The following is a 13,569-nucleotide window of genomic DNA, read 5'->3' on the forward strand; positions in this document are numbered from 1 at the left end:
TCACGAGGTGTCTCTTGTGGGGAGAGGAAGGGACTGTGATTGTAAGCCGCTTTGAGACTCCTTAAGGTAGAGAAAAGCGGGGTATAAAAACCAACTCTTCTTCTTTTTCATCTCTCCTGCTTGTGGATATACATTCTCTCTGGGCAGGCATCAAGCACTGCCGACAAAGAGGTTTTGTGCGCGCACCCCCTTTTTCTCCAGAGCTGACTTCTGTTGATCAACCTGCCTCACATTTTGCCTTTCCTTCCCCAGAGCTCTCTGAGGTCCTTTGGGGCATGGTGATCCACATGGGACTCCACATCAGGAGCTTGGCCGGAGGACTTGCCTTGTTCTTCGTCTTTGCTGCTTTTGCTACCCTGACAGTGGCCATCTTGCTGATCATGGAGGGCCTTTCTGCTTTCCTGCACGCCCTCCGCTTGCACTGGTGAGTTTCTGGTCAGAAGACCTCTGATCTGCTTGCACCAACGAGGGGGAGAGAAGTCGTAGCTTTGCAGCCAAGCCGGGGCTTTGCATGCAGAATGCCCAGGCTTGCATCCCTGGTATTTCTGGCTTTAAAAAGAAACCATTGTAGCAAACAAGCCTAGGCTTTGCACGTGAAATGCCCAGGGTTGAATCCCTGGCATTGCTGGCTTTAAAAAGAAACCGTTATAGCAAGAGGCCTCCATCTCAGAGCATGGGGCTACTAAGACCAAAAACTATAAACTGGCTTCTTATGTTTAAGACTAATCCAACTAATACCCCTGAGGCAAGTTTCCATATTTCCATCCTGTTTGCCTCTTGGATCCCTTATTCCCCCATTCAAAGGTTCAGTTCGCTTTCTGGGAGCTTATTCAGAGAGTTTGTGTCCCTCTGTGTATTGCGCCTTTGCAGGATCGGTCTGCCACTTTTGATTCCAGTGCTGATGATTGACACCCGTTCTCAAGGTGTTGGGATTTGGGGCTGGCAGTGGTGCCATTTGTCTGGCAGGCCTGGTGGTGTAGCTCCAAGACACACGAGAGTGCTCAGCCTGTAGAGAGGAAGCTCAACGCAACTAATCCTGAGGCACTTTGGAGAACCTCCATGTCAGCTTGGTAGCTCTTAGCTAATAGCCACTTAAAGGTTTTTTGTTTTTAAGGTAAAGGTAGTCCCCTGGGCAAGCACCGGATCATTACTGACCCGTGAGGTGATGCCACATCACAATGTTTACTAGGCAGACTATGTTTACGGGGTGGTTTGCCTTCTCCATTTTACCGACCTCGGAAGGATGGAAGGCTGAGTCAGCCTTGAGCCGGCTACCTGAAACCGACTTCCGTCGGGATCGAACTCAGGTCGTGAACAGAGCTTTGACTGCAGTACAGCAGCTTACCACTGTGTGCCATCAGGGCGCATCTTGGAGTCTGGCAGGGGCACTTACCCCTGGCACAAGGAGGGGGCCCCAGCGCGGACATGGGGTGCACAGTCATGGGCAAAAGGATTGCCGCGGCACCAGCCCAACTGCCTGCTTGCAGCCCGGCTGGTGCACCGTGCCTACCTGGCCGCTGCTCTCCCTCTCTTTTTGTTTCTGCGGGAGTGGCCACTGCCCTCCCCCTCGACGTGTTTGTCTCCACTCCGGCACCTGGCTCCAGTGCACATGCATGGCACACCCCCTCCCTCCCCCCTGCCCAGGCGCTCCTTCCCCCAGCTCTGTGCCTGTGCACCATGGGGCTTACAGTCACCCCACTTACGGTCCATTAATTAATCCAGCCCATCATTTAAAGCTAAAAAACTTGACTATTGTTGCATCCTGTGGCAGTGAGTTCCACGAGGTAAATTACACATTGTCTGAAGGGCTTCCTTCTGTCCTGAGCCTGATGGCAATCAACTTCATTAGGAGATCCCAAGTTCCAGTATATGAGAGAGCAATATCTGTATCTGTGCATTGTTCAGTTTGGTAACTCCTTATGGTTCATCCTGTTTTTTTTTTCTCTTCTAAATGAAAAATCCCTTAAACCCTTTAAACTCTTGTAGTAGAAAAAGGTGCTTCAACCCCTTGACTTTGTTGAGGTAGAAGCAGGAAGAATGAATCAGAAGTACGGTTTATATCTAAATCATTTTTGTGTGCTGCAGCTGTTTTCTAGACTTGTGTGTCTCCTACCCCAGCGGTGCCTCCTGTACCGCTTCCAATCCCTCGGCCTGCTTTTGCAATTGCAGCACCCGCCCGGCTTAACTTTCGGGGCTGGCTGGGCACCGTTCCTTGCCAGGAAAAGCCCAGCACGGCAGAACAATAGGAGCTGCACCCCCCTCCCCCTGTTGAGCCATGACATCAGCCATTATCTCGATCTTGCACTCGGGGCAGGGGGATTGCAGTCCTCAGCCTGGCCCTTTCTTCTGTCAGCCAAGTCCAAAACAAGAGAGTTTCCAACAGGGCCAGCTGTGTCTGGAGATAGGAGCCCGATGAGTCATGCAAGTCTAGGGCAGAACCCGGGGGCTTGCAGGCGTCCTCCGCCAGTGGGCTGGAGCAGCTCTGACTATCTTTGCTGGGGGTGGGGTGGGGAAAGCCAGCGAGAGAACTTAGAGGTTTCAAAAGCCATTGGCCAACTGCGATTGGATGCGTAAGTTGGGGAGAAGAAGGGCGGTTCTCTCTTTGTTACACCCGTTCGTCATCTGATCAGGCCACGTCAACCTGAGTGAAACTTTGACCGTGTGCACAGAAGAGTTAGATTCAGAAGCAGTCAAACTAAGCACCTCCCCTCCCCCCCCAACCCACAGCTCCCCAAATAAAAGTGTCTGGGGTGAAATTTTTTGAAAGTTTCCCCCCCCTTTCCTTCTTTGCTCTTATGACCCACAGGTCCCGAGCAGTTATTTCTTAGAGGAAAACATGATGGAGAGATATTAGGCCACGGCCAATGTTCTATTTGGATCTCTATCCATCAGCAAAAAGGAGGCTGTTTAGTCTCTTGCTATGGGGGCAGGAATTCTCGCCAATATGGGGGTGATCCATTTATCTCGGTGGTGTTTAAAGAGGGGGCATGACCATCATCTTATGAGATAATATGTCAGTTTTCTTTGAATTGCATGGGCAAAGTCTGTCAGAATATGGTAGATTTCTATATATTCCGTTTAATACTGCTGAGGGTGCAGCATTTAAATGGGCAAGCATAAAGGCTCTTCGAAAGGTAGAGACTGTCAGGTTGTGAAAGTATAGTGGAGTTAGCAACGGGGGAGGAATGCCAAAGAATTGAGTTGAACATACTCTCCGGGCAAAAGTTTTTTGTTGTTGTCGTCCTGCTCTTTAAAGGCAGAAGGAAAATGTACTTGAGGGCAAGGAATGTGAGGCTCTCCTTATGAAATGTAGTTCCTGGACAAGGCAGTTCTGTCACACACACACACACCCGTTTGCAAGGCACCTGTTCCGTGGCATGCAGTAGAGACTGATGGATTCAGCTTGCCTCCAGGTTAAGGAGCTTCCTTCTGTAGAGTTGGACCACTCAGGCCACAGCTAGGACAGTTCTCCAAGGGCCCAGGTAGATGATTTCTTGCCCTGCAACCCAGGATCCGTTTGGGAGGGCCTTTGGCTCAGTGGTAGAGCATCTGCTTGGCATGCAGAAGGTTCCAGGTTCAATCCCTGGCATCTCCAGTTAATAGGACTAGGTGAGTAGGTGATGTGAAAGACCTCTGCCTGAGACCCTGGGGAGCTGCTGCCGGTCTGAGTAGACAATATTGTCTTGGATGGACAAAGGGTCTGATTCAGTATAAGGCCGCTTCATGTGTTCATGTGAACCAGAGATCTCCAGGGTCACTCACAGGGCCTTCTGTGATTAAAGGGCCCACTCTCCCACTGGACGATATCACCTTCCCTAGGAATGTGAAAGCTGTAGGTGTTTTCATCTTCCTGGCACAGAGGCATGGAGTGAATTCTGTAAATTGCTAGGAAAAGAGACACCTTTCAGTCTCCCCCCTCCCTCAGCCACTCCCAGGCAGGAGACGTTTATCTCATCGCTTCTTATTTTTCAGACAACGGCGCATTCTGGGCAGATGGTTGCCTTGGCTGAAAAATGATTTCTGCAGCAAAGCCTCAGCTTAGCTTTTGCCACAGCTGTGTGGGAAGCAAATGCGGATCGTGCAGCTAACACTGCTGGGTGCGAAACCTCGGCCTCCTTAACTGCTCAAGGGTCCCTTGGGGGACTGGGCTTAAAGCCAGGAGAGGCTCAGGGGCTCGCGGGACAAATTTTGTGCTGCAGGGAGAGGGGGATTGAAAGGCTTATGAAAGAGTTGCATCCCTGCAGCTGGAAAGGCAGCAAGGAGGACAAAGCTTCCCTCTGTCCCTTCTCAGGTGGAAGGACGGTGGGTGTGTATCTGCATGTCTTCATCTGGTGTGCTGGACTTCCAGAGAGTCGCTTGGGTCTGGAACAAAAAGACCCACAGTGACATAATGCACTCGAGAAGACATTGGAGAGCAGGAATCTCCTTGCCAAAAGGGCAGAGGAAGTAATGGGGGGGGGGCAGTGGGGAGCTATACATTCCATGGGAGGAGGAGCAGAAGATGTGCCTCTATTCCTAGATGTAGTTGGGGGGGGGGGCGTGCATGAGGGTGAAGGAGTGACTTTGGTCCAGAGCTCAGTGATACCCCCGCATCAGTGCTGTCTCAGCAGAATGGGTTGGGTGTCTCTGCTGCCAGCAGTCTGCGGAGAAAGGAGATTATTGCTGAGAATGCGCACATTGCTCTTTGGCAATGCACCGTTATTGTCCGTCTCGCCTTTTGCTTATGAACGTAACCTGTAAGGATTCTCTGTGGATCTGGTGCAGGATTCGACTTGTTTATTTACTTTCTATCCCATCTTTCTCCCCAGTGTGTGTGTGTGTGTGGGGGGGGGGAGCCCCAGCTGCTTATCCTCCCAACAACCCTGTGAGGTAGGTAAGGCTGACCATGTGGGTCTGGTCCAAGGGCACCCAGCAAGCTTCCATGGCAGAGTGGGGAATTTGGACCTGAGCCTCCTGGATCCGAGTCCAACCCACCAGCCACTGTACTACACTTGTTTCCTTGCTCCCTCCCCTTTAGGGGTTGCTGAAGGGGGGGGGAGTGGGATAGAGCGCTTTCCATGCTGGCTAATTGGCCCCTGTATTCCTTTGCTAAGCGGCATCTCAAAGCCTTTCCCGGCAGGTCCATGCCACTTTGCTGGGGGGAGGGAGGGGGCAGTGCATGTGCGGGGTCATGTTTCCAGACATCATGTTCTTTGGATTGCTGGCTGGCAATTCATAAATGTTCCTGGGCTGGGCCGCTGCTTGTTTATTGGTGGGCAGTGAAACTGAGACCAGAAGCCCACCCCACCCACCCCTGGCTGCAAACTGTGAAATTTCTTGCCTGCCTTTGGATCACGCAATGCCCGTTGCTACGGTGCAGGGCTTAGGACTTCCTCGCTCTTCTCTCCAGCGACGACCAGTTTAATGCCTGAAACCCGGTGAAACAATGGGAGAGGACCAAAAACACACAGCTGTTTCCAGCCTGTAAACGAAACTGGTGCTTTCTGGCTTGAGGCAGGAGTGCTGCCCGCCTGGCAGCATGATTGGCATTTCCCACGGGGTGGGTGGGGTAGGGAAGGCTGTTGCTGTGCAAGGGGGGGCGGGCTGGGGGGACACGAGCAGGCAGCCACGCACCAGCTGAGTCCTCTGCCCACTCGCTCTGCAACGCTCTCTTGCATTTTCCCCGCCTTGGTATATTTAGGAGGCTGCATGCACAGGATGTTATCGTGCCAGGGGGGCATCTGGAAAAGGGCATTTCTGGTGCCTGCCCTTGAATTCCTCCCCCCCCTTAGCAGCAGGCTATGCTTACTCAGCTGGATTGCAGTCTTAAAGCAACAGGCCTCAGTCTTGCCTGCTGCTGCATCCCACATTCATGGTCATTTGAGCTTTTCAAACGAATGGCTCCACTTCTGTTTTGGTTTTGGGAAAAAGTTGCACGAAGAACCCCTCAAGGCCAGCGTGCTTTGAGTAGCAGCAGCAGCTCTTCAGGGGCATCTATAACATGTGTGGGCTTTGTAAAAGAAGCAGCTGATCAGTGCCAAAACAACTGCAGCACACTCAAGAGCCAGCATAGTGGTTAAGAGCGGCAGACTTGAATCTGGAGAACCGGGTTCGATTCCTCCACTCCTCCACATGAGCAGCGGACTCTAATCTGGTGAACCGGGTTGCTTTCCCCACTCCACACAAAGCCTGCTGGGTGACCTTGGGCCAGTCACCATTCTCTCCGAACTCTTTCAGCCTCACATACCTCACAAGGTGTCTGTTGGGGTGGGGGAGTGAAGGCGATTGCGAGCCGCTTTGAGGCTCCTTAAAGATCGAGAAAAAGCGGGGTATAAAAACCAACTCTTTTTCTTCTTCAAACTGCAGCACACTAAAGGAGGTTGTAAAGGCAGAGGTGATAAAAAGAAAAGCCTGTACAAGGTCCTTTAAAAAAACAATCCATGATCCCTTGGGCAGCGGTTTTATAGCTAAAGAAGACAGTGCTTTATGAATGCTTCTTGCTGTCTTTCCACATTTTAGGTGTGTCACTTAAGAATGCAAGTGAGGGCTCTTGTGATCAAATATACATATCCTTGCACATTAAAAAAAGGTAAAGGTCCCCTGTGCAAGCACCGGGTCATTCCTGACCCATGGGGTGACGTCACATCCCAACGTTTCCTAGGCAGACTTTTGTTTATGGGGTGGTTTGCCAGTGCCTTCCCCAGTCGTCTACACTTTACCCCCAGCAAGCTGGTTACTTGTTTTACCGACGTGGGAAGGATGGAAGGCTGAATCAACCTCGAGCACTCTACCTGAAGCCAACTTCCGTTGGGATCAAACTCAGGTCGTGAGCAGAGCTTGGACTACAGTACTCCAGCTTCCCACTCTGCACCACTGGGCTCCGATCCTTGCACATTAGAATCTGGCAAATTGGGGAGAAGGTTTCAAGCCTGTCCTCCTTCTCCCAGACTCGCTAGTTTTATTTCTAGATGGAGGATTTTTGTCATGTGAGCCCACCCACCCTCAATAGTCTGCAGGGATGCAGCGCAGACGGGTTTAGAGCCTTCTGTGAAAACACAGTTGCGGTTGCAAGCCAGTCCTAATGGGCTGAAGTGTGCAGGGCTGTTTCAAAGTGGAGAAGGGAATCCTCTGACAAAGCCACTCCAACCTTTTGCAACTGCTGACGGCGTAGCTTCACGAAGGTCACTTAACTGCCCCTCACTTCCGACTGGGTCCCCGATGCCGTGGCAGAGCTCCTCTTCTGGCGCTTCTTTGTTTTGCAAGAGGGATGCTTGTCCCCAAAGAGTCCTGGTGTTTGAAACATTTTACCCTGATGGGTTTGCTGCAAATCCATCTCTTTCTCATCTCCCCCCTTTCACCTCCCTGCAGCTGGTAGGCCAAAGGGATGGAAAATGTTTCTCACTGCAGGGCCAGGAGAGAAGCATGAGGCTTGTTTTCCTAATGAATCATGAGGTTTTTCTTTCCATGTTTGGTGCCTGTTTATGATCGGGCAGCTGTCCAGCGCCTCTCGCTTCACATTTTGAGTTCGAGTGGAAACAGCAATGTAGCCAGAATGCGGAGTGCAGGCAGGCGAAGGGGCTTGCCTGCATCCTGGCTCCACCCTTAAGGTGAAGAGGTAGCTGCTAGTTGGGAGACGCTTTAGGAAGAACATTGGCTTCAGAGTCCATCTTTTATAAGGACTTTGAGTTGCTTTTCTTGGTGCAGTTTGTAAATCGGAACAGCCTACTCTTGGCTGTAGGGTTCCAGCCAGCGTGGTGTAGTGCTTAAGAGCAGCAGGCTCTTAAGCACTACAAACCCGGGTTTGCTTCCCCACTCCTCCACATAAAACCTGCTGGGTGACCTTGGGCCAGTCACAACTCTCAGCCCCACCTACCTCACAAGGTGCCTGTTGTGGGGGGGGGGGAAGGGAAGGCGATTGTAAGCAGGTTTGAGACTCCTTAAAGGTAGAGAAAAGCTGGGTATATAAGAGAGCCAGCATGGTGTAGTGGTTAAGAGCGGTGGTTTGGAGTGGTGGACTCTAATCTGGAGAACCGGGTTTGATTCCCCACTTCTCCACATGAGTGGCGAACACTAATCGGGTGAACTGAGTTGGTTTCCCCACTCCTACACACAAAGCCAACTGGGTGACCTTGGGCAAGTCATAGCTCTCTCTGAGCTTCAGCCCCACCTACCTCACAGGGTGTCTGTTGTGGGGAGGGGAAGGGAGTGTGATTGTAAGCTGGTTTGATTCTTCCTTAAGTGGTAGAGAAAGTTGGCATATAAAAACCACCTCTTCTTCTTCTTGAACTCTTCTTCTTCGCTTGCGTTCTCCCCTAGCTGAGGATTTTTTTAATGTTCACTTATGTCTTAATTTTATAGTGTGTGCGTGTCTGGTGTTGATGTTGGTGTCCTAGCCAGTCCAGCCCAGGAGTGTGATTGTGCGTGTGGGTAGGCAGCAACTTCCTCTGGTGGCACCCCCAACCCAGGGTGCCATCTCTGCAAAACCTCCTGTGCAGCAGCAACTCAGAGGTCTCTTGGAAGGGGGAGAGATAAGGCCGATGCTGGGTATGTGGGGGGGCCTCCTATACAAGGCTGCCACCATGAAGTATTACAGTTTCACTAAGACCAGGAAGGCCTGGGTTCAAATCCTTACTCAGTTATGAGGGATCACAATGATAAAATAAACAAGCTCCTCCAGTGCCGCCCACCCGAGTTTCTTGGAAGAAGGGTGGGAGACAAATATCTATCTAGAACACTGTTTTTAAAAAAATTCTCCCCTTCCGCCGGATAGCTCAGAATGCCATACATAATGTTCCCTTCCCTGTTTTATCCACTCTACAACCTTGTAAGGTAGGTTAGGCAGAGAAAAATTGACTAGCCCGAGGTAGGGTAGCAAGCTGCGTGGCAAGTGGGGGATTTGAACCTTGGGTCTCCTGGTCCAGCATTCCACCACACTGACCAGTACACCCCTCTGTGTATCTAGATGGGAACTGGAAGGGTGTGTGTGCAGAGGGCTGTGTGCCACAACAGGGTTGCTCTTGGGAACCCCTGAAAGATTCCAGCCGGAAGAGGAGCAATGCAGAGTCCCCTTCCTTGTGTCAGAGGCTGCCCTGTTTTCCTGAGAACCTCCACCTGTTCTTCCCATCATGAAGTATAATTCCTTTTTTTTAAAAGCAAATTCCTAGCCATCTTGGGCTTCTTGTCCTCACAGTAACCAAGCATGAATGAAGTGTTTAGCCTATTGCCTTGGGGGGGACGGACACTCCAAGCACTGGGGTCAGGGCCTTGTTGGCCTTCTTCCACACAGCCCTCCCTGCTCTTCTCTGTTTTAACTTTTAACTTTAAAACTTTATTACGGTCCACAATCAGCACAAAAACATGTACAGGGAATAAACAAAAAGAATAAGATCAGTGTACAACCAACTTCCATGTAGCAACTGCCAGTAAACGTGGTATATACCGAACACAAACTGCAGGATAAATATAACCTATAAACAAATTTACAATTTGAAATTCTCCTTGACAAATACTAAAAATGTAAATCCTACCCAGGAACTTTAAAACGCTTATCACTCTTTATGTTAAAAGGCCCTTTTTACTTTTTCGAAAATTATAAACTTGGGTACAAAATCGAGCAACCAGCCATGTTGTTTGATGATTCTTGTCTGAGAGAAGATATTCAAGTTTAATTTTATTAGATCTCTCAGGGAACCTTTCCAGCAATGGCCCAATAGTATCGCTACGGATGTTATTATGTAGAGCACAATCAAATAACATGTGCTCGATCGATTCAATCTCTCTTAGTGGGCATGCACATAGTCTCTGTTCGTATGGTACTTTCATATATTTTCCCTCCAATACTGCAGAGGGTAAGGTGTTACTTCTGGCTAACGCTCTTCTCTGTTTGTACTTGCACTGTCAGCCTTTTAGGAAAGGCAGCTGAGGGTCAAATGGGCAACCTGAACAGGGTTTTGGCCTTCGGAAACGGCACACAGCAGCAGTGAAGCATAGAAATCATAAAGGGATGAGGCTGTCAGTCACTCCTGGATCCTCAAAATGCATTGACATTTCTACTGAGACCGCAACTGATGTCTGTTTGCTTCTTATATATATATATGTTGTTGTTTTTGTCTTGCCAGGGTGGAATTCCAGAACAAGTTCTACACCGGCACTGGGTTCAAGTTCCTCCCTTTCTCGTTTGACAGTATCTGTGATGGGAGGTTTGACGACTAGCCCTCCCTCGGACACTTGGTTTGGAGCGTGGCAGTGAACGCCTCCTTGCATGCATGTGTGTGCCCACGTAATACTCTGAATTTGTGTAGTTCTCCTGTTGTGAAAATGACCTCCTTTTTCCTGAGAGCCGTGTAGAAGGGAGAAAGGGGGTCTATAGGGGGACCCCAGGAATCTAGCAGTAGTTGTGGAAATTCTGCATTGTAGTCTCCTCGGCAGGGCCCAGGGGTGGTGTTGACTCCTTCAAGTTGCACAGACAGAAGTCCAGGGGGAAAGAATATCCTCTACCACACATGGTGCAGCCGTCCCACTCACTGCAAGTGAGCAAGCAGAAAGTGATCTACTGTGTTCCAAGATTCTAGTCCTTAGTGTCCATCTAGGCTGGTGGAATGAAAACACTACTGCTACATAAGCCTTCACTGGCAATAACAAGGAACTCAGTTTCCCCCAAACACTTTTTTGCTTTCCCTCTCTCCCATTCTCTAAATACCACCTCTGGATCTCTTCATAAGCAGAGAATTTACTTGGGGGTGGATTGTGGATCACAACTCTGCTATACGCCAGTCAGCTGCCAGTATTAATGTTCTGCTGTCTTTACCAGAGTCTCTGCTGTGCCCTTCCTTGGTTAAATCCCCCACTGCAAGAAAGCCTTTGGGGGGGGGGGGTGGAACGTCAGGGGAGGGGCTCCCACCAACGCCTGTCACATAGCCCAGCCACTAAGAGCATGGCATTAGCTGCTATTCCCACCCCCTTCCTTTTTGTGCTCACTCTCTGTATCATCTATGAAATTTTGTCCCCAAATCCCCTCTCTGCAACATCCCTTTGTGTATAGGCATAAGCCTCTGGGAATCCTGGCCCGGAAAGGAAACAGTTCTTTGGAGAAAGTGATCCAAATAGCACTGCTGGAATTCTCCCTTCCCCCCCAGCTAGGAGGGAGGTAGGTTGTGGAGTTGACCTGTGCTTGGCTCCACCTGATCCCAAGGAAACGTTGACTCTCCCCGCCTGACGTTTTGAACAGCGTGTTTTGTTCCAAGGAAGGAGAGGGCCTTTTACCTCGGGAAGAACTCCCACATAACCCTGACATCCATCCCTTGATGAGAGGAATTTTTTTTTGCAAGCCAAGCTGCCCTTACCACACCTTACACTGGGAACATTCAGGCGCTAGGGAGGGCTTCCCTTTCAAAACAGGAATCTCCAAAGGGCAAGCCCCTGCCTACTCTCTGGGCTCTGTGTTGCTTTGTGTAAAACTGTGTGTTGTGCAATTTGTGCGTGTGTGTAAAAAGTACATTTTGAGTATAGTGTTTCGCTGCTAGATGGGGTCCTCAGGACGCTTGGGTTAAGCAGTTAAGATCCCACATCTGGTCAGGTGGAGGGGAAACCGAGAAGCTGCAAACCCCAAACACATGCTTTTGCAGGGGGCCTGTGGCATTCCCAGGGCTGGAGAAAACAAACAGGAGAGGGGTGACGGTAGCCCCTCATTGTGTTTACGTGGTGGTGTTTGTTTGTTTTTTACAAACCTGTAGAAGTGTGGTGAAGTCTCCCTGTTTATCCAGGTCAACCAGTCACTGTAACGATTAAACCAATTGATGTGATCTGTACTGTGCACGAGTGTTCCTTTAGCGGGCCAGAGTGGAGATGGGGAGGGAGGAGACAGGCAAGGGCCAAGCTGTGCCTACTCCACACTAAAGGAAATCCATTCTGTAGCCTGGAAGTTCTAATCAGTGCCAGGGGAAGCTGAAATCTGTTGAGGTCTGCGCTTTTTAAACCAGCTGGCATAACTCCGGTTTCATGGGGGGAGAGAGGGTTGCCAACCTCCAGGTGGCCCTTGGAGATCTCCTGCTATTGCAGTTGATCTCCAGATGACCAAGATCAGCTCCCCTGGAGAAAATGGCTGCTTTGGAGGGTGGCCTTTGTGGCATTATAGCCTGCTGGCCCCTCCCCAAACCCTTCCCTTCCCAGGCTCCACCCCCAAAATGTCCAGGTATTCCCCAACCAAGAGCTGGCAACCCTATGGGGAGGGGGAGAAGGATACTTAACCCTTACCCCAGGCACCAGAAATCTTAGTTGGCTACTCTCCGGAGTTTCTGAGGTTTGGATGCATCTTAGCAGCCATGGTAGGGAGAAGGGGTGAGCTACCTTTTTGTCTCCGCGCAGCTACGAAACTAGTTAACATTTTCAGTGCCCCTTGTCCTGAGTAGGGTTGTGTGGCTGCGTCAGGGCCATCCTGTCCCACCCACACATCTCCCAAAGCAGCCCAGTTTGACTCTGACATTAAAAAGTGACTCCTGCAACACCCTCTAGAGTCGAGTACTTCTGGTATGAACATTCAGATGTAAGAGTTTTCGACGGTGATTCTACCCCTTCATCCATTGGCTGTTGGCTCTTGTCTGATCCACCCTACGTTTAATAACCACTCCACATTTTGATGTGGGATAAGCTGCTGTCTTATTTCACAGGGTGTTTTTGTTTGTTTCTTGTGGGTGGTGGTTCCTCTTTCAAATGCCTGTTATGGATTATTGCCCCCAGTTCACCAGTTTTTTGCACCCAGCAGCAGGCTGCGTGCCGCTGAGATGTGTTTGCTCAGCTACAAAAAAGATAAGAGGGGGGCAGTGGGAAGGGAAGAAACGGAATAAGTTCAGAAGTGGGAAGTGAGCCCAGAATGTTTGGGGAGATGTTAAATCACTGACTTGTGCCACTCTGGAGTCAGCTGCACCCCCTCCGGCGTGAGAGCCAGCGTGGTGTAGTGGTTAAGAGCGGTGGTTTGGAGCGGTGGACTCTGATCTGGAGAACCGGGTTTGATTCCCCGCTCCTCCACATGAGCGGCAGACCGCTATTCTGGTGAACCGGGTTGGTTTCCCCACTCCTCCGCATGGGTGACCTTGGGCTAGTCACAGCTCTCTTAGAACTCTCTCAGCCCCACCTACCTCCCAGGGTGTCTATTGTGGGGAGGGGAAGGCGACTGTAAGCCGGTTTGATTCTTCCATAAGTGGTGGAGAAAGTCGGCATATAAAAACCAACTCTTCTTCTCCTTGGCCGGAAGCGCCTCCTTTGGGATATGAGGGTCGTTGGCTCCCTTCTCCACTTCTAACCTGTGATGCACCCAAGTCTGGTGCAGGTTGACTTTTTCCTTGAGGTCTTTGTTACACCTCTGCCTGCAGGGAGGTAGAGGGAAGGAGGAAGTTTCCTTGTTGTGGCTGGCGCGGCTCAATTATCAGAAGAATCTGTCAGGGAGCCTGGAGAGGAGACGGAACAGCTTGCACCGGCCCGGGTGCTGGAAGAGTTTTGCAATGTTGGATCGCTTCCCGTGTGCCGATTGGATCTGTTACAGAGCGTGGCAGGTGGGGGTGGATGGCAACGCAGACCTGCTTTTCACAAACAACA

General features: G+C 50.5%; 1 protein-coding gene across 5 annotated transcripts in view; it reads left to right on the forward strand.

Moving 5' to 3' along the window:
• Positions 1 to 10,193, forward strand: part of ATP6V0A1 (ATPase H+ transporting V0 subunit a1) — a 62,187-nt gene extending 51,994 nt beyond the window's left edge. For all 5 annotated transcript variants that reach the window (XM_056863084.1, XM_056863087.1, XM_056863085.1 and 2 more), the window contains 2 exons: positions 253 to 424; positions 10,098 to 10,193. In XM_056863084.1, the coding sequence (XP_056719062.1) occupies positions 253 to 424; positions 10,098 to 10,191 (266 nt within the window). In that variant the 3' untranslated portion in view covers positions 10,192 to 10,193. The remainder of the gene's footprint in view (positions 1 to 252; positions 425 to 10,097) is intronic.
• Positions 10,194 to 13,569: the final 3,376 nt, after the last annotated feature.

Source organism: Euleptes europaea, chromosome 18 (genome assembly GCF_029931775.1).
Source record: "Euleptes europaea isolate rEulEur1 chromosome 18, rEulEur1.hap1, whole genome shotgun sequence".
In the NCBI taxonomy this organism is placed as follows: domain Eukaryota; kingdom Metazoa; phylum Chordata; class Lepidosauria; order Squamata; family Sphaerodactylidae; genus Euleptes; species Euleptes europaea.